This window comes from Poecilia reticulata, chromosome 13, assembly GCF_904066995.2.
Source record: "Poecilia reticulata chromosome 13, P_reticulata-male-v2, whole genome shotgun sequence".
NCBI lineage: Eukaryota > Metazoa > Chordata > Actinopteri > Cyprinodontiformes > Poeciliidae > Poecilia > Poecilia reticulata.
The window spans coordinates 36,692-60,197 of NC_088842.1; the positions used below are offsets into that span (position 1 = coordinate 36,692).

At 42.0% G+C, this 23,506-nt stretch overlaps 3 protein-coding genes across 4 annotated transcripts in view; 1 reads left to right on the forward strand and 2 right to left on the reverse strand.

Moving 5' to 3' along the window:
• Positions 1-2,073: 2,073 nt before the first annotated feature.
• Positions 2,074-9,290, reverse strand: sdhdb (succinate dehydrogenase complex, subunit D, integral membrane protein b). The gene is made up of 4 exons (XM_008425260.2): positions 9,170-9,290; positions 8,685-8,792; positions 6,253-6,403; positions 2,074-2,984 (listed from the first exon to the last, which is right to left on the reverse strand). The coding sequence occupies exons 1-4, from the start codon at positions 9,216-9,218 to the stop codon at positions 2,819-2,821; spliced, it is 474 nt and encodes a 157-aa protein (XP_008423482.1). The 5' UTR covers positions 9,219-9,290; the 3' UTR covers positions 2,074-2,818.
• timm8b (translocase of inner mitochondrial membrane 8 homolog B (yeast)) lies at positions 8,705-12,652 on the forward strand. Its single transcript, XM_008425261.2, has 3 exons — positions 8,705-8,842; positions 9,940-10,166; positions 12,241-12,652. Exons 2-3 carry the CDS (start codon positions 10,065-10,067, stop codon positions 12,406-12,408), a joined length of 270 nt encoding a protein of 89 aa, XP_008423483.1. The 5' UTR covers positions 8,705-8,842; positions 9,940-10,064; the 3' UTR covers positions 12,409-12,652.
• Positions 12,653-12,990: 338 nt separating this feature from the next.
• The window catches only part of il4i1 (interleukin 4 induced 1), a 39,509-nt gene continuing 28,993 nt past the window's right edge, over positions 12,991-23,506 (reverse strand). For both annotated transcript variants that reach the window (XM_017308266.2, XM_008425259.3), the window contains one exon: positions 12,991-14,801. In XM_017308266.2, coding sequence (XP_017163755.1) covers positions 14,033-14,801 — 769 coding nt within the window. In that variant the 3' untranslated portion in view covers positions 12,991-14,032. The remainder of the gene's footprint in view (positions 14,802-23,506) is intronic.

A 23,506-nucleotide genomic window follows, 5' to 3' on the forward strand; every position in this document is an offset into this window, starting at 1 on the left:
CAGCTACATCTGACCACTCCAGCACAAAATCGCCACATCTGGCTCGTCTGTCTAAGACCAGCAACACAACAGTTGATGAGACTAGTGGTCTGCACAACAGATGCATCCCACCTCAGACTGTCCATAGCCGCCTACGAGAAGCCAACTTGGTCAAAATCAAATTCCTGAACCTGACCCCTATCATGTGGTCAGGTTTAAGGATTGACAGTTCAAAGGACTGTCTATCTGCTACAAATGACCATACCACAATGATATCAGTGCTGATATGAAGATCAGTAATTACTGAAAATATATTTTGAGTTTCTCTATATATTGCGTAACCCAAATGATCATAAAAGTCATATATGACATGGGCCGCATACTTTCTCTGATTGTTGTGAAGATTGAGACAATGTTGTCAATCTGGAGGCTGGGTAACAAACACTGACAATAAAAAAATACTCAACCCCTTGGATGGGTTAGCCTTGTTTGTTGTTTTTATAAATCAACTGCTCAATATTTTCAGGGGATGGAGTAAAAAATAAATGTCAAACACTGAACAGGAGTGTTCTCCCAACCTCCACAGCTGAGTTAGAGCTGCAACATGGCCTGCTGTGTCAAATTCACACATGGTTCATGTGTGAATTTGTCTAGGTCAGATGGTCCTCACAACCTGAGAGAAAATGAGAGAGCACCAGGTTATGACAACACTGCTGTTCTTTCTGACTGGTCAAGAACCAACAGCAGATAACTGTTGGTTCTTGACCAGTCAGAGCTTTATGGAAGAGAGGCATTGAGAAACTGCTGACAGAAACTCACATCAAGGATGGACTAGTCTAGAAAAAAGCCTGATGAAGACTCAGTGGTGAGGAAGAAGAAGAAAGGTTTTTGGTCTGGTCAGGAAAACACTGCACATCACCACAAACACACCATCCGCATGGTGAAGCATAGTGATGGCAGGATCATGCTGTTGGGATGTTTCTCAGCTGTAGTACCTGGAAGGATTGTAAAGGTAAAAGGTCAGATGAATGAAACAAAGTGTCCAGCTCAGGGAAACCCTCAAAGAGTGAATCACCAACCTGAGTCATATGCAGCTCGCCAGGCTTTATTGGTGGCTCTGACAGGTTACAATAGGATAGCACATTTTTAAAACATGTCACAGAATCCGTCTGTCCGCCCAAACACAGAGACTCTTTAGGTGTGTGTATGTGTGTGTGCACACACCTAAGGATAATTTAAAGAGATCAATTAACCTGACATTCATGTTTTTTTGGACTGGGAGAGTACCCACAGTCCAAACGAGAAATGCAAACTATTTCTCGTTTTGGCTCAATTAAAGTCTGTACGACTGGGATGAGGAGTTATTTGAACTCCTTCTTGTCAACAAGCCTTATTCTCTGACATCAGCTTTTCTTTTTCCCGTCCTTCATATCCAGCTACGCATTGCTTTGTAAACCTGAGAGGTGCTTGTGTGTGTGATAATGTCAGCAGGTTCTGAAATACTCTTTCCAGTCCATCAGCTATGACTAAAACCATCCACATTTGGTTACTTACACCTCTTGTATTGCTGTTGAAGCTCAGTCTATCACAAACAGCAAATCAGATAAACAGTATGCCAAATAAAGTGGCCCACAGGTAGATCTGTTTGATGCTTCCTCCCTCGACTTTTCTTTTGTTTGGTAATTATGGAAAAATCAGAAGTCAAATTGGAGTCCGACTCACAGAGAGAGAGGAGGATCTTGGAGAGTACTTTTTGTTTCCATGACAGCAACATCCAGATTCTGACTCACTCCACTATACCTCATTTATGGCAGCTGTTTATTCAAGTAGACATTTTGTTTTGTTGATCATTTCTGTGTCATCAGTAACATACATTGAAATTAATGCACAATTTTGACTTGCCATCAGTCATATTTAGTTTAAGTGAAGGTCTTTTCCAGAAGTCATTCCCAGTTTTATACAGAAATATTCGTCCTCAGATTTATCCTAACTTCTTTTCTTTTAACCACTTAATGTAAATGCATTTTACTATTTATTATAGATAGGTGTTTTTAAACTATTTTTTTCAATAAAAACCCCCAGCCCCAAACCAGATGTGTACCAGCTGTTTTATTGCATAAGTATTGTGTAGACACAGAAGGCAGAGCTCCGTTTTCTTGACTATCCCCTGAAACTGTAGAATTTAAGCTGCATGCAGGAAGTGAAAACACCAACAGAAACAAAAACATTATCCAATTATCCAAGCTTTCTGATTGTTTTATGTATTGTACAGAACTACAGTATAATCAGCAGAAGTTAAGTTTGCAACTTCATATCCAGCTACGCATTGTTGCATAGCTTCAAAAAAATAGCATCCTAAATTCAGGGTGCAATCTTCAATTTCTAGAAATGCTGTAAAGGGAACCAGACTGTTCTGAATGAATCATAAAATAACTTTATTGTGGCTTGTGAAAAACCTCCACAGCTGGGTTAGAGCTGCAACATGGCCTGCTGTGTCAAAGTGTGTGGCTGATTTTATATATATGTGTATAAAAACATGACGGAAGATGTTAAACTTCTGTATTCTGTAAGACTTGATTATAACCAAACCATGGCTGTCTGGATAAAAATGCTTGAATCTCTAAAGTAAATGCTTGCAGCTCAACTGAATGGAAAAAAACAAACTGGAACAGCTCGGCATCCATTAGACAAACACATTACATCCTCAGTAAATGCAAAATGATAGAAGAACTTATGAAGAACATATTGACTTATTATTATTTTCCTTTTTACAATTATCTGGGGCAAGATTTCTCAAAAAGCGCTGGTTCCCCCTGAGCTCGCCAGTCCAAAATCCCTTTCATTTGCTCCAGAGCAGAGCGATGGCATTGCAGATGCCCACATCATTGTAGTTGAAGTAGCAGAGTCCGGCGAAGGTGACCGTGGACAGGATGAAGAGGCCTGCACTGGCGAGCTTGACCTTTGTGTCCCCATGGACATAGTCCGTTAACACCTGACCCAGACCCCTGCAACGCAAAGACCAGCTGACGTCAGACACAAGCACCCACTGAAAGACCAGTTCATCTCAGACGACCTTTGAATGAACAAACTGGAGCTTCTGATGTGCTGCTGGACTACCAATAGCAGCTGATAGGTCTTATGGCGGAAACTAAGAGAGATGAGTTGGATTTGTGATCCACAAAGACACAATACACAACAACACATACAAAAATAAAAGTAAAAATAAAATCTCATAAAAGACTTGCATACTAATGTTTCCACAGAGCCAACTGGTATCTTAGTGCACTGACAGAGGGATGTGAAGACATCACAATAAGACTATTCTCCTGGAGCTGCACAAACGACACAAACTTGTATAGCAAATGTCTCATGAGTGCCTGAAATGTTCTGACATGTGCATTAAAAAACATCTCACTTGCACTGCTGAACCTGGGTTTCTTAAGCAGAATTCTCAGGGAGTCATTATAAGCAACCTTTAGCTTCTGCATGCTAGCTTTTTTAAATTTACACCACAAAGGAGCTGCATACAAGAATACAGTAAGCTTTGAACAGAGTTATTTTTACTTCATCAGTGCACATATGAAATTTTCTCCCCAGAATGTTTGCCTGGACATAAAATATACGACACTGCCGATAAATGTCATCATCGTCACACAGCTGGTCTGTGATGTAGTGATTAGTTTCAGCAATCTCTCTTTGAATAGGGATTGCTGAGTCTCTCAACAAACATACCTGGAGTGTTGACAACATACAATACAGGTATGATGCCAAGACTCCAGGGAACATAGATTGTTGCCTTGATTCTTTCATGGATGTTGCATATTTCCAATCTCCTTGAAGATATGTAAACATAACGCTCCTTCCCACTTCACCCCCTCCTGTTGTCCATACAGCTGTGGAGCTGAGCGCTCCCAAGGCCTTGATAACAACATCTTATTGGACTTCTGCCAGGAGGCTGAGCAACGTGGTTTCATGGCCCTGTGGTGTCACCGCTTTCACTCATGTCTTTCTTTGCCCTTTGTTTTGTCTGAATGTTGCCATTTGCCCCAATGTGTCCTTTACTCTTTTTTTGTTTTTATTTTGTGAAACTGTGGAGTACTCACTTTAACCCAGAAAAGGAGTTGGAACAAACTTGGAATTCAGAGACTCTAGTTTATTAGTCACTCTTTAGCTTATATTTTAGAAACTGTAGAGTACTGACTATTGCAGAGAGACTCCTATTACTGCAACCCAGATTTTGAATCAGACCAGAGGATACTTAATTATACTTATCTACCAACCCTGAATAGGAGTTTCTAGTTTATTTACTTTAGATCAACATTAGATTCTTTTTCTTCTTTTGCTCTTTTAGTTTATTTTTATATTTCTTTTAATTCCTGTAAAGCACTTTGTATTTCCTTGTTGTTGAAAATGTGCTATGTAAATAAAATTATCTTTGCCTTTGTTCTGATCTCTGCGCGGCTCCAAGTAGACACATATGCATTGTGTCGCCGCAAAAAATAAAACTAAATAAAAACAAGCCAGCATGCTGCGCTAGTCACGCACCATGCTGGCTTTCGGCCGTGGAGGTGAGTGTAAAAGCTCCTCCACAGGCTGAACCCTTGGTCCACTAACACATCGGCTAACCGGGAACTCAAACTTCATCACCGCAGACAGAGTCAGCATGTTGAGACATAAACACACACGACACATACTGTATGATGCCTTGTTCACAAAGAAATATTCTCACTGCATGCTCAACGCTCACCTCTAAATGTGTCCCTGTGAACACTGAGCAGAGCAAACACGGTGGATTTAAACTCGATTCCTACCTTGATCAATTCTACAGAAACATGGATCCTCATCCTCACAGGGGGTTGATATAAATGTCCATATAGGTGAGCCAATATGAGCGATCTGCGTCAAGGTGAACTTCAGAGATCAAGTCACCACAGCGGCCAAAGCAGAGGAGCCAGCGGTCTGATCGCTACCTGTTCAATGCAGCAACTATAAAAAACTAGAAACCCATTTTTTCAAGAATAATTCTGCCCTGCCAGTGAAATGTTCACCGCAGAAGAGACGGTTGCAATCCGGCTTATACTTTTTAAAAAAATATATAAATTAATTTTTCTTCTTTTTAATAAAAACAAAGGCACACAACGCTTAGCCTGGCATGGGGACATGTAAAGCATGGCAGCCCACCAGGCCTATAGCAGACTGGGGGAAACCTATCTTGTTATAAGTGAAATAATCTGCCCTATGGAATTAGAATTGTTTTTCATCAAAATTAAGGAATTAATGGGTTAAAACAAGCTCCTATTTCTTGCTGAAAAGTTACCTGTAATTTAGTTTGTCTTATTTCAAGTGTTCTTAGATATTTGCACTAGGAACTAGAAACTATAAAAAAAATATATAAAAAACAATATAAAAATAGTTAAGATTTTGTGTTTTTGCAGTGCATCATTTCTACATTGCCATTTCCACGCTCTCCAGTTCATACATCCTTTGTTGTCATTACCAACAAAGGCTTTGGAACAAAGTATTAAATAAATATCACTAAGGATGTTCAGTTCGGTTTCCCTCTGTTATTTTACATTATTTTAAACTTTTTTGTTTTGGTTTCTTCCAAGGTGGGGATTACTTGAGTTGTTACCAATATTTGGTGAAAATGTCCTGTCAATAACACCTTTAGAAAAATGTTTACTGTGAAAAATTGTGATGTGTTCAATATTTTTAACATCGTATATTTCTAAATATCAGTTATTGACCATTACGGCACTATTAACATCTGATAATGATATCGGCTCAAATTTTCATATTGGTGCATCCCTTTCAATAACTTTAAAAAGACTTTTACCAAACTAATAAATAGTACATGCTGTTGGATGATGTATTGTTGGCATAACTTTCAAGTCTCCTGTTTTGGCCAGGAAACTACCGTATTTAACCCCCCGCCATGCTCCCCGTATTATTTTCCTGTAAATATCCTACATTATGGCGTCTAACCCTCCACCCCCTGCCTTTGTTACTCGGCCCATCCTCCCCTCTCCTATTCTCTGGCAGTAGCACCAAATTTTCCCATATTCTAAAATCCAACACTTGACGTTTATGATTGTAGGTCTCAAATGCTGGAAGTTCTTAGTTTTGACAATCAGATTTTTCAGTATTTCACCAAAGACTATCCAGAGGAAATTTGTGGATTCTGATCTCTTTTTTGTACAATTGTACATTTCTTCTGCGAAACAATTCTTGTTAAACTTCCCCAGAGCAAAGTCTGGTGGCGGCTAGTCTTACCAGTGTCCATGCAGGGTGAGTGCAGCAGCCAGGGAGTAATCGATGACTGACCCGGGGCAGAAGTACGCACCAGGACCCAAGGCAAGCAGGGCGATGCTCAGCACTCGCTCTGCTGTCCAGTGAAGAGACGCAGCATTGGAGTCAGACCCCGCTGCAGAGCAAGGTAGCACATGTGTTAACCAACTTCCGAACTTCACTGAAGCTCAGCATAAAATTCACACAGCCACTCATTTTCAGTCAGATTCTGTTCACACGTTTGATTTTCAATGCTGCTAGCTCACGTTGGAGAGCAGCAGCAGTAACTGGAACGATGATGAAATATGAGAGGCTGGGTTGTCTCAACATCACAACCATTCACTTCATTTTCTGAGGCTTGCCAGGAACAGAACACGCTCTAGCTTCATCTGTTGGAAATTAGCATGACCCGTTTTTCTGGCAACATAAGCTGATACCAACAGGATGAACATAATGAATAGTGTGTGTAAATTGTCACTGCATTCAATATTAGGGTTTCTGTACAAGTGTGAACTCATGACACTTGGAATATATGAACAATTTTGTCCAGCTAACATTGTAATTCACAGCCCTACTGCGGAACTTCTCATAAACTAGATGAAAGAGAGCATGATGTCATGATGTGACCCAGAACAACATCCGCTGTTCACCACAGGCAGGTTTCAGCCTTCTACCTTAAAGATGAAGTGAAATGAAGAAGAAGAAAAAAAAAACAAGGTTCTTCCTGCAGCGTAAACCCAAATGTATTGTTAACCACATAACCAGATGGGCACCTACATTCAACACTCTTCAGCTCTCTGTGAAGGCGGATGCTTTTCTCCTCTGCTCCCTTCCTACCCATCTATGCCCCGTTTGCTCCGTCTCTGTGTTGCTTTTTGGAGCCTCTCTTTGCACATGCTCCAAATCTACAAATTATGGAACTGGTCAAATGGTCTCTCAATGCAATAGGTCAAATTTTCACAACAAGACTGGGCAAAGGGGCATTCATTTTGGACTCTTTGAATGTTTACAATTGTTTTTTGTCTGTCCATGTTATACTTGGAAGACATGGGGGGTCTGTATTTAGTTGGATTCATGATAACGGGATTTCTGCTCTTTGGAGTTGTTTTTTCCAGGATACCTGGCATATTAACAAATTCGGAAGACTTCGGCAACTGTTTCAACCCTTGTCAAGATGCCTGATCAGTGTGATGCATTGGGCTGACTAGCGAACACTCAGACTAACACCAGCCGGATGGAATCGATCTTGGAGAAGTTGCTAGTCTGGCCTGTCGGGAACGGCCACAATAATTTGGATGATTGGAATCAATAGGAATGTACCTGTGAGACTTTAGGGGAGATGAAAATTTTAAAAGTCTACCTGATCTAAAGAATACTGTCTATCTGAACTGGCTCCCCTCTGTAGACTTTAACTGGCTGCCCATCTCAAATCTGGCTGGATGATATGTAGACAAGAGGCTCTTTCCCACCTTGTTTCCTTCCTGAAGACATCCATGCAACTGTGGAGCAGAGTGCTTCCAAGGACTTGCTCTTTGATAAGACCATCGTATCAGAGACTGCTGCCTGGGAGAGCTGGCTGCACAGGGTTAACGGACTTATTGCACACATATCTCAAGACTACAGATACACATGTCTGAATGTTGCTGTATGTGCTGGGGTTCTCCCTATCCTTCCTGATGTTGTCATTTCATCACCCTGACTGACTGTTTATTTGATTCTAACCATCACCTGAAAAACATTCCCAGGCTTGAAGCACCAATAAACGAGGAAGACCAAGAGAAACTCCTGTTGGTTTATAAATTGTGGACTACTTATCCTTATTGTCACATTAACATTTCCAGGTTTAAAGGACTAATATCAGAGAAAGATCTAGATCCTGTTGTGGAGTACTTAGCAACCCAGGACAAGAATCAAACACGGAGAACCAACATTTGGCTTTATCCTTTACTAATCTAAAACAAACTTTGAAAATACCATTAGCTTACAAATTGTGGTGTGCTTTAGCACCAAAATACATTAAAGACTTATTGTTATATCAACCTTCCAACCACTCTGGTCTTCTTTTTCAAGTTTACTTAGCAATCCAGAACCAATGGAACATTTTAAAGTGTAGTTTTTCTTTTGTGCTTGTGTTACTGTTTTGTTTGTCTTCTAATCCAAGTAAAGCACTTTGAACTGCCTTGTTGTTGAAAAAGTACAATATAAATAAAACTTCTTCTACTACTAATGCACCAGAGCATCAACACTGCATTTCCTTAAACCTTAGTGCACCACTCAGGATTTGAACCATTTTAGCAGTCACCATCATGCCGTCTGAGCTTGATAGTGACCGTCTCTGATTCAAATCTCAGAGGTTCATCTGTGTGTAGACCTGTTCCAAGTCTGTACCACTGCAGAGTTGACTGTCCACCACTCACCGTAGAGCGGTGGTGACGAATGGATCCTTGCAGTCAGCGGGTGGAGCTGCTGCTCTTTGTGAAAGACGACAACTGGCCTAGCCAGCAGGGCGCTTTGGTAGAACAGAGCTGAGGAGGGAGAACAGAGGAGACGCTTTAATCGGACATCAGTTCTACAGGTATAACACAAAACAGGGTTAGGTTTGCAACATTTCATTACACTGGCAGTTTTTAACGTCACAACACGAAGTCCCGTTCTTTAGAGCTGAGACGGGATTTGAAGCTGTAATATCAAAGGTTAGCCCGTTCTAGCTGTGCGCCTGCATTCCTCTATTTTGTGTCGTGAATTTGACAACAGACCCTATTCTATCGGCCATTGTTTCTATGTAAGCTGCCTGAGCACCTCATTGGTCCTTTCTTCGTGTCCTTCTCCCGCTCTGCTGTATTCAGATTAGCGCTCGTGTTCAGAAAACCCACACACATGGAAGACAGAGAGCAGTACTCACGTTTTACACCCCTACGACACACAGAACTCAATCTAACGATGGCCGCCATGATGACTAACTCACCAAGGTCACCACCGTTACCCGGATTTAGTTTCGGAGTTAAGTACAAAGCTGTTGAATGTTTAAGAAGATGGCTCACTCCGCTCTAAGATCTGGCAGGAGGTTACTATCGGTCAAATGTGCAAAAGTACTTTGTTCTTTTACACCAGGGTATCTACATTTGCTTTCAGTAATTCAAGCTAAATAAAATGGGTCAGAGTCGTAAATATTACATAATCTTTTCTTTCTTTATTTTTTAAAAATAAATATCTACAATAGGATATTTGTTGATATTTTTGGAAAATTATAAAGCATGGGCATTTTAAAAAATCTGTTTCATTTATGACAAATATATATTTTTTTATACTTTGAAACATACTAGCACTTTTGATACAAGTATTTTAAAACAGGTGTAATTCACCTTATATTGTTTGTTTGTTTTTTCCTTTCAGCATTCTTTTATTGTTATTTTTACTGTTTTGTATAAATGGTCTTGTTTTAGTGTGTTCGTGTTATGGAATACTGATGGAAATGAGCAGCTTTCCAAGTCTGGTGCATTTACAGCAATATCTTCACCTTTTCTAACTGACCTTTTCAGGGATCGAGTAAACGTCTTTTTACTATCAAATATCTTGGTAAACGTAACTTCCTGTGTCACGGTCATGACGCTGATGTCCAAACTACTACGCTATGACTCATCACAGTGTGAAGACCATCTCCGTTGTTTGTAGATCAGCGCTGCGTAGGGATTTCCTGAGGATCTCCTCCGCCGTGGCTCACGCCGGGTTAGTGTGAAGGACGCTTCCCCCGCCGCTTAGACCGGTCCGTCGGCTCTCTGCGTGGACTCTGGAAGCTCATGGACAGCTTTGATCATCTCAGCGCCTCGGAGAAGGCAGAAGCGTCGGAGCTTCAGAAGATGATAGCCATAGAGCAGCAGAAGGCCCAGTTCCAGGCCCAGGTTTGTTCCCACACGGTGATCTCTGTCTTCCCGGCTCCAACAGGCCACATGCAGGGGACAACACATCCCAAGATGTCCAAAAGAATAAAGAAGTAATGCTTTATGTCAGGGGTAGCCAAACGTTTTGAGAGCAAGATCTACTTTTTCTCTCACCAGCTGCCTGAGATCTACCTCATGACACAAAACATAAAAAATGCAAGTTAAACTCTATTGACTAACTTTATATGCGAATGTACATCAGTTATAGCAGAAATAATAAAGTGATAGAAAACCTAATGCAGTTTCTTCCTCATTCTGACAATGGGAGCAGCTTACTGGTTTCTCAGTCAGAAGCTGGTTGCAAACCTGACGCCAGCCGGTGTCAGTCAGTCATGGTGGATCTGAACTTTGGTTTGATGGCCTCAGTATGAGAAACTACAGACTGATAGGAGGAACCAAAGAGCCCAATAAAGGTAAAGGAAGTCGGGATATAATTAATTTAATTTCACATAATTATCGCTGGTAGAATTTGTTAAAACGTAATGAAATATATTTGTCCTATTTGATGTTTGTTGTGACATATACTCAAACAAACAAGGTAATTAGTCCAATTTTGTCGTTTATTGAATGTTCAGAAACTACAGCAGGTGTAATGAGCCACAGCAAAGGTAAAAAAAGGTCAAATAACTTGAACAGACATCAACTCTAAACCACTCCTACCTTTTTACTCTGTCTTTGTTGTTTAAGCACACCCTAACCCTAACCGCCTTTAAAAACACAACATTCAGTTTGTTACGATATCAGGTTTCCAGACTTGATATTTATTTCTCGATTATTAATAAGTATCTCATGAACACAGGGTGGTTGAGTAGCTAATTTAAACTCCTGCTCTGCTCGTCAGTCAGTCTTTGAGTTGCCTGTGTGTGCGTGTGCGTGTGTGTGTGTGTGTGTGTGTGTGTGTGTGTGTGTGTGTGTGCGTGTGTGCGTGTGTGTGTGCGTGTGCGTGCGTGTGCGTGTGCGTGCGTGTGCGTGTGCGTGCGTGTGTGTGTGTGTGTGTGTGTGTGTGTGTGTGTGTGCGTGTGTGTGTGTGCGTGTGTGTGTGTGTGCGCTAATGGAACCGAAATGCACAGAATTGCGCAACACCTTGTTGAAACAATAATTACTGAGATTATTAATTTTAACACGTTTCGTTGATTTTTAATTATTTTTAATGAAGCTACAAACTTTTAGGATCTTAGTGAATATTTTTGATAAGCCTGTCAGAAGAGGAAGTGCTGGTCTCGCCGTCCTGGCGGCGATCAGTTTGTCACCTGCCGAGATCGACTGGTCGATCGCTATCGACGTATTGGGCGCCCTGCTGTATGTGTTCCTCACTGTACTGAGGGCTCATGTTGACATTTTATTGCAGTCTACACATCTAATTCTCCAGATATAGCCTGACAGGTACTGATTATAAAGTTACAAAGTGAAAAATTAACAGCAATATTTTTGGTTTACTTAGCCTGTCATATAGGGAAAAAAATGCTACTCATTGTTCAAAGTCATATTTTCACCATATTAATACATTTATAAATGTCATAGTTCCAAGCCAAACACTTAATTCAAAAGCTAAACATTTAGTTTACAAGCTAAATACCAATATCAAATGTTTCGTTTAACTAAACATTTATATAGTTTTATATTTATTTAAATATTTAGTTTCAAACTAACACAATTTGTAATTAACAAGCTAAATAGTTTACAAACTAAATATTTAGCTCAAAATTAAATATTTATGTAATTATTTAATTTTAAATATTTATTACTAAATTGTTAGCTTTCAAATGCTTTATGTGACATTTATAAATGTATAATATGAATAAGATGGTAAAAATAACTATGAAAAACAACATTTTTTCCACATCACTGGAAAAAAGTAAACTTTGGAAAAGTTTACTGTGTATCTTCAGCCTGTTGGTATTATCGTTATTGCTGCAACTCAGCAGCTTTGCAGCAGCCATGAAAGGAGCCAGTACACTGTTGGACTCTGAGCTGAGTCAGATTCAGTGTCTTCCCAGAGTTGTCCATTTGACCGTCTGTCTGTTGTGTTTTCCAGGTGCACAGTTTCACAGACGTGTGCTGGGACAAGTGTGTGGATAGTCCAGGCTCCAAGCTGGACTACCGGACAGAGACATGTCTTCAGAACTGTGTGGAGAGGTTCATTGACACCACCCTAACCATCACCAACCGGTTCACACAGATGGTGCAGAAGGGCACTCACTGATCATGGACCTGATCCAGAAGGACGATTTACTCAGAAGCTACTCGTGTCATGTGGATGGGAGAGGACCATATGTTTTGGGCTCTGGAGATGTGGGATGAAGTCTCTTGTTTCTGGATGTAAATCAGTTTGTAAACTCGCACATAATCTATGTTCTGGTGTGAAATCCATGAAAATTGTCAAAGGTTTGACAAAGGTTCTGATAGAATCCAGTGGTCTTACATGATATTAAAATCTTTAAATATTGTGCAAATTTTTTCTGTCTCTAGGTGAAAGACATAGAAATACATAGATGGCTTATACTTTGATTAACGTAACAATCCAGTGTGACACACAGTGGTAAAGGTCATTTTATTTATATAGCACATTTTCAGCAACAAGGGAATACAAAGTGCTTACTGAAAGGTACCTTTTACTATTCCCCATTGTGTTTGGTGATTTTAAAACTAGTGGTGCACCGATTACCGTTTTCTTTTTGATCACTAATCTTTAAAAAAGCTAATATATTGATTCAGTTTTTGACCATTTATCAATAATTTTTTTAAATAACTGACACTGTCAGGTGATATAACGTCACAATGCACCTTCAATGTTCCAATCTTGTTTTATTGAAACATACAGGAGGCAGTTGTCTCACATGAATAAATAATATTTGGGGGGCGAGGGGGGCTTAGGGATTCTATTTTTGATCCTAATTACTATGACATTAACCATCAAACAAAAAATATGGTTGTTATGATGAAAACTTAGTGGTGGTGTTCAGGTCAGTGAAAACAACATCCCTGGTGTAGTGTGGGAAAAGAACAGCAATAGCGTTTAAGCTCAAAAACAAACTACAAGACAATGATTTCCACAACATATGAAAACATGAAGTTTTGGGTTTGTCCTGATAACTTTGAATTTAGAACAGTTCATTTAAAGTTAGTGAACTAAAGACACAATTTAATTTGAGTAAAAACATAGTAATTGCTGAAGTATAAAGAGGCTGCAACAAGCAAAATACTAGAAATGTTAAAAATCGGAGTGTCCTAATACTCTGCTTTGCAAATTTTTAAGGTTGAGCTAAAATCCCCATTTACTGATATTAAGTCATCAGTTATTAAAAATCTCATTCTGTTTAAAAACTTTAAAATCTACAAAGCTAAATGGATTCATTTCGATCAGTCCTGTTCTTGATATGGGTAATTGCCCAGGGCAGTATTGGAAAGAGGATAAGTGAGCACTATATTAAAAACAGAACTTAGTCATCTGTTGATCCAAGAGCAAGTTTTTATTGCTTGTATTCATGTGCACTCAGCAGCGAGTTGGCACCTTTTACTGAAATGGTTTCCGTAGATGTTTGTATCATGGAAGCAGCCATGAAGAAAAGAAAAAGTGGTAAAAACTGGAAGAGCAAGAAAAAGACAATTTATGCAAGAATCAGCGCTGAGTTTGAATGACTTAAAACATTTTTCTTCAATGAAATACACCTAAAACTATTGATACTGAGACCTAGCAACATCTCCACATCACAATAAAACAGATCTTGCATCAGGCGGAGAATGGACCAGGGCTCATGATATTGAAAAGATTCTAAAAAGCTGAACTATTTTTAGCTTTTTTTTCTGAGAAAAAAACAGACATGACGCTACAGAGTCAAGCTGTTGATATTCTTAGCTGCTCTGAGAGCAGACTTCATGGCAGTTTCGATCCACCCATGAGGAGTTGCTGTGTGTTCCCCGGCGAAGTGCACCCGTCCCTCACTCTGGAACAGTTCTCGTGCGTAGTGTCCCTGCTGGTACGGCATAAACAAGGCAAAGGCTCCAAAGCTGTAAGGGTCCAGGCCCCACTTCTTCACCAGACCTCCTGTGCAGAGCAATCGGATATACTCCCCATGGATTTTCACCAAGTCCTCCAGAGCTACTGCCATCAGATCCTCCTCATTCATGCCTTGAAAAAGGGTGGAGTCATCAGAGCAGGTGTAGGAAGCCAGGAGGGCCCCTGCAGTGGTACCTGGGAACCCATGGCTGGGGTAGTAGATAAAGCGAGACGGTCGGTCAGTGATGCTTTTCCCTCCTCTGATGCCTTCTTTCTCCCAAAAGCGTTCCTTGAAACTGAGCACCACCTTTGTGGAGCTGGCATAATGAACAGAGCGCAGGGCCTCCATCTTGTTACCAGACAGAGGAGGGAAGAAGTCAACAAAGAGGGTCGCCTTGGCTGTGGCCGTAACAAGGGCATAATCCACTGTCACTTTTGACAGGGAACCTGAGTTCCGCCAGTCTTCATATGTTACAGTCACATTAGCCCCGCCTGTTTGATCAATTAGCTTCACTTTGGAGTTCAGCAGGATTGTGGCATTTAAAACTTGGTAGAAAGCTGTGGGAAGTTGGTCAAAACCATCTGTCACTTCAAAGTACCTGAAGAAATCACAGAAAGAATAACTAATTAAATCGTCAAGCAGTTTCCAACAGCCCTCACAGCTCAGAGAGAGAAGGACCTCGCTGCAGCAAACAGAAAGGGGTGGACGGACCACTGTCAGTCTCATACCTTATTTGGAAATGGGACTATTGCAATCCGGAAGTGAAGGGGACACTATTTCCTATACTTCCGTTTTGGTTTTCTTTTGAAATCTGTGATATATTTTCATCTTTAGGAAGGAGTTTCACTCTCAGAATGTATTTTAACTTCTCTCTTTTATTTACCTTAGCGCAGCTCACAGCTTTTAGCAAATTCTGTAGCTTTCGGTGCACTTCTAAATCTGCTCCTTAGTCGCATCTTTTTGGCTTGCTACTGCCTCTAGTGGCGTGGGGGTGGTAACACAACTAATCTAATTACATTACTAAATCAGAATACCACAAAGTCTTTATTACTTATTAATTCTGGCATTACTGGAACAGTAAAAGATTAATTCCCTCACAAAAGAACATACCTTTTCATTTTCTTAAGGAAGAAGAGCTAATTAAATGAGATAAACAAGAACTGAAAGTGATTCCAGTTTCACTTGATGGCCAACCTGTTGAATCTGTGGCATATTTTAAATACATCGAGTCATTCCTGGACAGTCAGCTCAACTTTGCTGAAAACACAGACTATATCTTTAAGAACTGTTCTCAAAGACTCTATCTTTTAAGAAGACCTTGGGGTTACCCAACTTGAGGTTGTCTACAACCTCTAGTTAGGTAGAGGTTGTTGAATTAAAATGTTAAAACTTAAAGTTTTAACTTTTCATCTCCTCGGCTGGTTTGGTCACATGAGCTGCAGACTAACAGACAATCTTTTAAAAATACTTTGAATGGCAGGTATAACAGCAGGTAAACAGTGGTGAAACCAAAAACATCTCTGTCTCAACTGTTTGCTGAAAGAACATGGAAGATGGCAAGAAATACTTTAGCAGAGATCATCCATCCTCATTATTCATCAGTTTGACCCTCTGAGCTCATGAAGGTGTTACTGTGTTCCTCTGGTAACTAAGAACATCCATTAGAAGTCATTTATTGACAGTGCAATAATTAGTCTTAACCAAACTAAATAATATTTATCTATAGCATGCTAAGTGTTTTGCTCTATTCACAAATTGTTGATAATCATATCAATCATTCAATTATATCTTTAATCCAGACACAAAAAAGGTCCATAGAAAAAAGGTAAAAACAAGCAAAATAAGAGAAAAATAAAAATAAACATGACATATTATTCACTGAGTCACAAATAAATGACGCCAATGATTCCATAATCTTGAAGAGAATCTCACTGTACTAAAAGCAGGATTTACTAAAATTGCAATTATATTATTGCATGACACAGATCATCTACACATGTATTTATACATAAGATTCCTGAGCCCAGCTGCACATGTGGGAACAACATTATGTACAAACATGTGGCCAGCACTGCTCCATCTAGGTACTTTGAGTAGGAGCCTCATGCCATCATTGTAGGACACATAAAGTTTCTGCAGGATACTTTTTTGTATCGTCGCCACAGATGGGCCGTGTAATAATGTGATTTATGAATATGATTTATCATTTTAGAGTTGTAGGAAAATTTCCTCGTTCATAGATTAAATAGTTTCATCTTATTTTTTTCTATATATAAGACTCTACCAACAAAAAGTCTCTCAATAATATACATGGCACTGTAAATAAAAAAAATTGAATTTTTGTTTAACAACCCTCGTTGTAGCAACCTGGGTTGTTATTCTTCTGTACCTAATTAATTTGTTTGTTATTGACTTTTGCTCAATAAAATTTCTTACGTATACACTGCGTATTATTATTATAGTTGATCATGTTGTTTTTCATATCTCGTTATGTCTTTTGTTCCTCCCATAGACATAATATAAGAGTAGACCCCACATTGGCTGCTCCGGCGCAGGAAATACGGCGGCCATCTTGGATCGCTATACCCTCCTACTTTGCTCAATCAAAACAGCAGAAGATGCCTCAGCACTGAGGGATGTTGTTGTTCAGATCAATGGATTTTTGATGTGAGGGCTCCACAGACAACATTTTACAAGTAAGATGGACATATTACTGTGTATATTCTGTGACTAGAATATTACTTTACTGTATTTATGTCCGCTGGTGAGATACCAGCTAATATTAGCTACAGTGCTTGGTGTAATACAGGTTCAGCCGCTATGAAGGATAACTGAGATCCTGTAAATATAAAAAACTGTATTATTCTCTAACATTGACTTAGATTATCTGACACAAGAGCCTATATTAGAAATGAAACAATGTAACACATATTATAAAACGTATATTATGTGTTATACATTCACCAGCAAAGTTTACACAGGTGGTAAAGACTATTATTTATATGTAATCCTTTCACTAGTAAGATACGTCCTAAATCTTCCGTTTTTTGTTTTGAAAGTTTCCTAAAGACACGATGTGAGGAAGAAGTGGGAGAATCTATAAAGAGAGACGGATTCACTGCAGCATGGATGAATCTCGGACCGGATTTTGGACTCAATCTCAGCTGCTGAATCTCTGAAGCTAGAACTCGTTGGCTGAAAAACATATATATATATACACATTGTCATGTTTAGTTCCAGTCGTCGAACCCACAGGAAAGAACACAATCAGGAGAAGTACGTTTCAAAACAATAATATAGTTTATTGTACAGGGGAAAGGGAAAGGGAGTGAATGTGGAGCAGGACTCGGGTAGGGCACCACCAGATCAGCCACAGTAGGTGAGAGGTAGAGGTAAGACGCTGACAAACGAGATGTTGTGGATTATGGCGGGGGCTTACTTTTGAGCAGAGAGAGTGACTTGTAGGAGCAGACAACAATCCGGAGGCGGCTAAGAGAACCTGGGGCCCGCGGGAGGACGGACAGGTAGGTGGCTGTGTGGAGGGCGAGCTGACGGCCGACAGCAGTCCAGAGATGAGCACACCGTGAGGTCACGGACACCATCCGGTACGTACCGCTGCGTCACAGGGGAATCCACGGAGGACAAAGGACCAGGAGGGGAGTGCTCGGGGCTGGCACTGCTTGGTAATACCAAGAGCGTCGTGGAGATGTACACGGGAAAACTTGCAGGAGTTTGCCTTAAACTCCACTCCAGGGAACCGCTGGAAAACCTCAGGCAAAACCTGACAAGGAGAACAAACATAAGCAAAGTCACTACGGGAGCTTAACTCGAGGGCCTCTCACTGGAATGTTTGATTACCAGGTAACACAAACACTCAGGCGCCGAATGTCAGCTCGCCGCTTCTTAAGTAGCCACAGAATCAGTCTCCTTAATGCACCGCAGGTGTGTCTCCAGCTTCTCCCACAGTCTGCTCCAGGGGCTCTGCTCAAAGGTGGCATCTGGTGGGGGAACGAGGAAGCAGCAAACTTCCCAAAACAAAGAAAACAACCAAAACGAAAACAAAACAGAATCCAGCCTGACATACATACTTATAAACATGTATCCCATATATATTATTCAGTATTAATCATTATTTATTTGTGTCATTATTAATCATTATTTATTTGTGTTTGTATAGTTATAAATATGTATTGATATTACTAATTAATTTATTAAATAAATTATGAACGGCTGTGTGCTTTGTAATATGCTCATCATACATCAATATCAGAATATTCCATTCCTATTCTATTGTTATAGCCACTAAGCATATTTAAATATGCTAAACTATGTATGAAAAACATACTTAAATAATACAATTGTTTATAAATGTAGCTTTGATAGATGATTGAATATGGTTTCCAGTAACAAGAAAGCGTGTTATGATCGATTAAATGCGCTGATACGTCATTGTGCTGCTAAACACATAATGCTGAGTGGAGTGGTGGACCGCTCCAAGATGGCTGCCCTAAATCTCGTCAGTGACAATAGGCGAGAGCGGCCATGAGGCGTCTATCCTTATATTATGTCTATGTATGAGACTGACAGTGGTCCGTCCCCGCCTCTTTCTGTTTGCTGCAGCGAGGTGTACTTGAATATACTTGGATCCGGCGGATCTGACCATTTTCACGGCACTTCTGATCGATTTCTCGATAAAAACTACTCATATAATCATGTCAATGTTGTAACTTTCAGTTTAATCAGCAGCTATCAAAATAAAATAAAAGTAATAAATAAACGAGGTCTTTTTACGCTGTTTTGTGTTATTTTAAACACGAAGACAATCTGTCTTTTTTCAACTTTTGTCTCTTAAGCCTGACAAATAAGTCAGTCAACAAACACAGGTTTCCAACACGTAGTGTGTATTTATAATTTTCCATTTCTGATACAAGAGGATGGAATCTGGCCGATAGCAGTGCAAAAAAATAAAGACTTCCTGAAAAGATCTGAGTGTAGAATTTTTGGTGAATCCCGTTCTAATGTAAAATATGACAGATTACTGGATTAAGGAAATGTCTAGTATGGTATCACACATAATTTTTGAGAATTTGGAAACAGTTGCTTTTTATTTCCCAAAGTTATGGGGGGGAGAGGAGAGAATGAATATTTCAGCCGCCTGAAATAATCTGTTCCCATCTAAAAAATGGAAACAAATTAATTTACCTGCAAGCTTTTAACTGTGTTGATTCCTCTCTTGATCAACAAGTCCTGTGATTTAGATAACATTTACTCTTTATTTGCCAAAGTTAGGAGGGGGGAATTCTGTCAATTCTGTCTAGGTCAATGACAAGTTGTCATAACGAAGACATTTGAATAATGTCAACTTTGTATTAAAAGTGTCATGATTTACCGAATGACACTTTATGACAACAGTCATAAATATTCATGAAGACTTATTCATGTTCATGACAGGTGTTATGTCATGTTTATGACAGTGTCTTATTCACACCCCTTCAAATAAAGTGTTACCAAATTATCTTTGTTATGACAGCTTGACATTAACCAAGAAATCATGATCTGACATAAATTTGTTATAAAAGTATTACCGATTAAACTTTAAAAATTAGCTTCATGTGGGAATATTATATTGCTCTGCAATGTTGTTTAGTCTTAAATTTCTTAATTTAATTGATTCTAAAGTTTTACAGCAATATGTCTACAAAGCACTTACGAACTTAGCATTTGAAACATTATTTAAGGCTGTTTTAAGTAGTGCAATACACCATCTCCACCAGTGAGAGGAAGCAGTGCACAAACAGGCGTGCAGTTTGTTGGTGAAGAAGAAATCTTCCATATTGTGGGAGAAGCATAAACATAAGGATAGAAGATTCACAAGTACACCTCGCTGCAGCAAACAGGAAGGGGCGGGGACGGACCACTGTCAGTCTCTTACCTTATTTGGAAATGGGACCATTGCACTCCGGAAGTGAAGGGGGCGCCATTTCCTATATTATCGGTGGTCTCCCATTTAAATTTTCTTTTTAAATCTGTGATTTAGCTTCATCTTTAGGAAGGAGTTTCTCTCTCAGCATGTATTTCAACTTCTCTTTTTTATTTACTTCAGTGCACCTCACAGTTTTTAACAAAAAAAAACAGTATTTTAGAAGTGCTTTGTGTGCACTTCTAAATCTGCTCCTTTTTCGCATCTTTTCGGGCCTTCTACTGCCTCTAGTGGCGTGGGGGTGGTAGCACAACTAATATAAATACATTACTAAATCAGAATACCAAAGTCTTTAATCCATCCATCCATCCATCCATCCATCCATCCATCCATCCATCCATCCACTTCCGCTTATCCGGGGTCGGGTCGCGGGGGCAGCAGCTTCAGAAGGGAGGCCCAGACTTCCCTGTCCCCAGCCACTTCTTCCAGCTCCTCCGGGGGGAATCCCAAGGCCTTCCCAGGCCAGCCGAGAGACGTAATCCCTCCAGCGTGTCCTGGAGGGATTACCGAGGCCTCCTCCCGATGGGACGTGCCCGGAACACCTCACCAGGGAGGCGTCCAGGAGGCATCCTGACCAGATGCCCGAGCCTCAACTGGCTCCTCTCGACGTGGAGGAGTAGCAGCTCTACTCTGAGTCCCTCCTGGATGACCGAGCTTCTCACCCTATCTCTAAGGGAGAGCCCAACCACCCTGCGGAGGAAACCCATTTCGGCTGCTTGTATCCGTGATCTTGTTCTTTCGGTCATGACCCAAAGCTCATGACCATAGATGAGGGTGGGAACGTAGATCGACCGGTAAATCGAGAGCTTCGCTTTCTGGCTCAGCTCTCTCTTCACCACGACGGACCGGTACAGCGCCCGCTTCCCGAGGGACACGGTCGAACGCCTTCTCCAAGTCCACAAAACACATGTAGACTGGTTGGGCAAACTCCCATGAACCCTCCAGGACCCTGCTGAGGGTGTAGAGCTGGTCCAGTGTTCCACGACCAGGACGAAAACCACACTGCTCTTCCTGAATCCGAGGTTCGACTATCCGACGGTCCCTCCTCTCCAGGACCCCTGAATAGACCTTACCAGGGAGGCTTAAGAGTGTGACCCCCCTGTAATTGGAGCACACCCTCCGGTCCCCCTTTTTAAACAGGGGGACCACCACCCCAGTCTGCCAATCCAGGGGAACTGCCCCCGATGTCCATGCGATATTGCAGAGTCGTGTAAGCCAACACAACCCTGCAACATCCAGAGCCTTAAGGAACTCCGGGCGGATCTCATCCACCCCCGGCCCTGCCACCGAGGAGCTTTTTGACCACCTCGGCGACCTCGTCCCCAGAGACTGGAGAGCCCAACCCAGAGTCCCCAGGCTCAGCTTCCTCAACAGAAGGCATGTTGGTGGGATTGAGGAGGTCTTCGAAGTATTCCGCCCACCAGCGCACAACGTCCCGAGTTGAGGTCAGCAGCGCACCATTCCCGCTATAAACAGTGTTGGTGCTGCACTGCTTCCCCCTCCTGAGACGCCGGATGGTGGACCAGAATCGTCTCGAAGCCGTACGGAAGTCTGTCTCCATGGCCTCTCCAAACTCCTCCCACGCCCGAGTTTTTGCCTCAGCGACAACCCGAGCCGCATGCCGTTTCACCCGCCGGTACTCATCAGCTGCTTCTGGAGTCCCACAGGCCAAAAAGGCCCGGTAGGACTCCTTCTTCAGCTTGACAGCATCCCTCACCGAAGGTGTCCACCAACGGGTTCGAGGGTTGCCGCCACGACAGGCACCAACAACCTTGCGGCCGCAGCTCCAATAGGCTGCCTCGGCAATGGAGGTACAGGAACATGGTCCACTCAGACTCAATGTCCCCCAACCCCTCCAGAACGTGTTCGAAGTTCTGCCGAAGATGAGAGTGGAAGCTCCGTCTCACAGGGGACTCAGCCAGACATTCCAAGCAGACCATCACTACACGTTTGGGCCTGCCAGGTCTGACCGGCTTCCTCCCCCACCACCGGAGCCAACTTGTCACCAGGTAGTGGTCAGTGGACAGCTCTCTAACCTCTCTTCACCCGAGTTTCCAAGACATACACCCGCAAATCCAATGAGACGATGACAAAGTCAATCATCGAACTGCGGGCTAGGGCGTCCTGGTGCCAAGTGCACATATGGACGCCCTTATGCCTGAACATGGTGTTCGTGATGGACGAGCACAGAAGTCCAACAACAGATCTGAACCACTTGGGTTCAGATCGGGGGGGCCGTTCCTCCCAACCACACCTCTCCAGGTCTCCAGGTGTCATTGCTCACGTGAGCGTTGAAGTCCCCCAGTAGAACAAGGGAGTCTCCAGGAGGGGCACTCTCCAGTAACCCCTCTAAGGACTCCAAGAAGGGTGGGTAATCTGAACTGCCGTTTGGCCCGTAAGCACAAAAAACAGTCAGAACCCGTCCCCCCACCCGTAGGCGGAGGGAGGCTACCCTCTCGTTCACCGGGGTGAACCCCAACGTACAGGCGCCCAAATAGGGGGCAACAAGTATGCCCACTCCAGCCCGGCGCCTCTCACCGTGGGCGACTCCAGAGAGGAAGTACGTCCAGCCCCTCTCAAGGAGACTGGTTCCAGAACCAGAGCCATGTGTCGAGGTGAGGCCGACTATTTCTAGCCGGAACCTCTCAGCCTCGCACACTAGCTCCGGTTCCTTCCCCACCAGAGAGGTGACGTTCCACGTTCCAAGAGCTTCTGCAGCCGAGGATCAGACCGCCAGGGTCCCCTCCCTTGGCTGCCGCCCATAGCACAATGCACCCGACCCCTTTGGCCCCTCGGACAGGTGGTGAGCCCATCGGAAGGGGGACCCACGTCTCCTCTTCGGGCTGAGCCCGGCCGGGCTCCGTGGGTAAAAGCCCGGCCACCAGGCGCTCGCCATTGTGCCCCACCTTCAGGCCTGGCTCCAGAGTGGGGCCCCGGTGACCCGCGTCCGGGTGAGGGAAAACGAAGTCCAAAGTTTGTGTTCAACATAAGGGGTCTTCGGACTGCGCTTTGTCTGGTTCCTCACCTAGGACCTATCTACCTTGGGTGACCCTACCAGGGGCATAAAGCCCCAGACAGCATAGCTCCTAGGATCATTGGGACACTCAAACCGCTCCACCACGATAATGTGGCAGCCCAAGGAGAGGAAAAAAGTCTTTATTATTTATGATTAATTCTCGCATAACTGTAACCGCAAAAGATAAAGTCCCTCACAAAACACCATACCTTTTAATTTTATTAAGAAAGTAGAGCCAATTAAATTACATAAACAAGACCTGAAAGTGGTTCCAGTTTCACTCGTTGGCCAACCTGTTGAAACTATG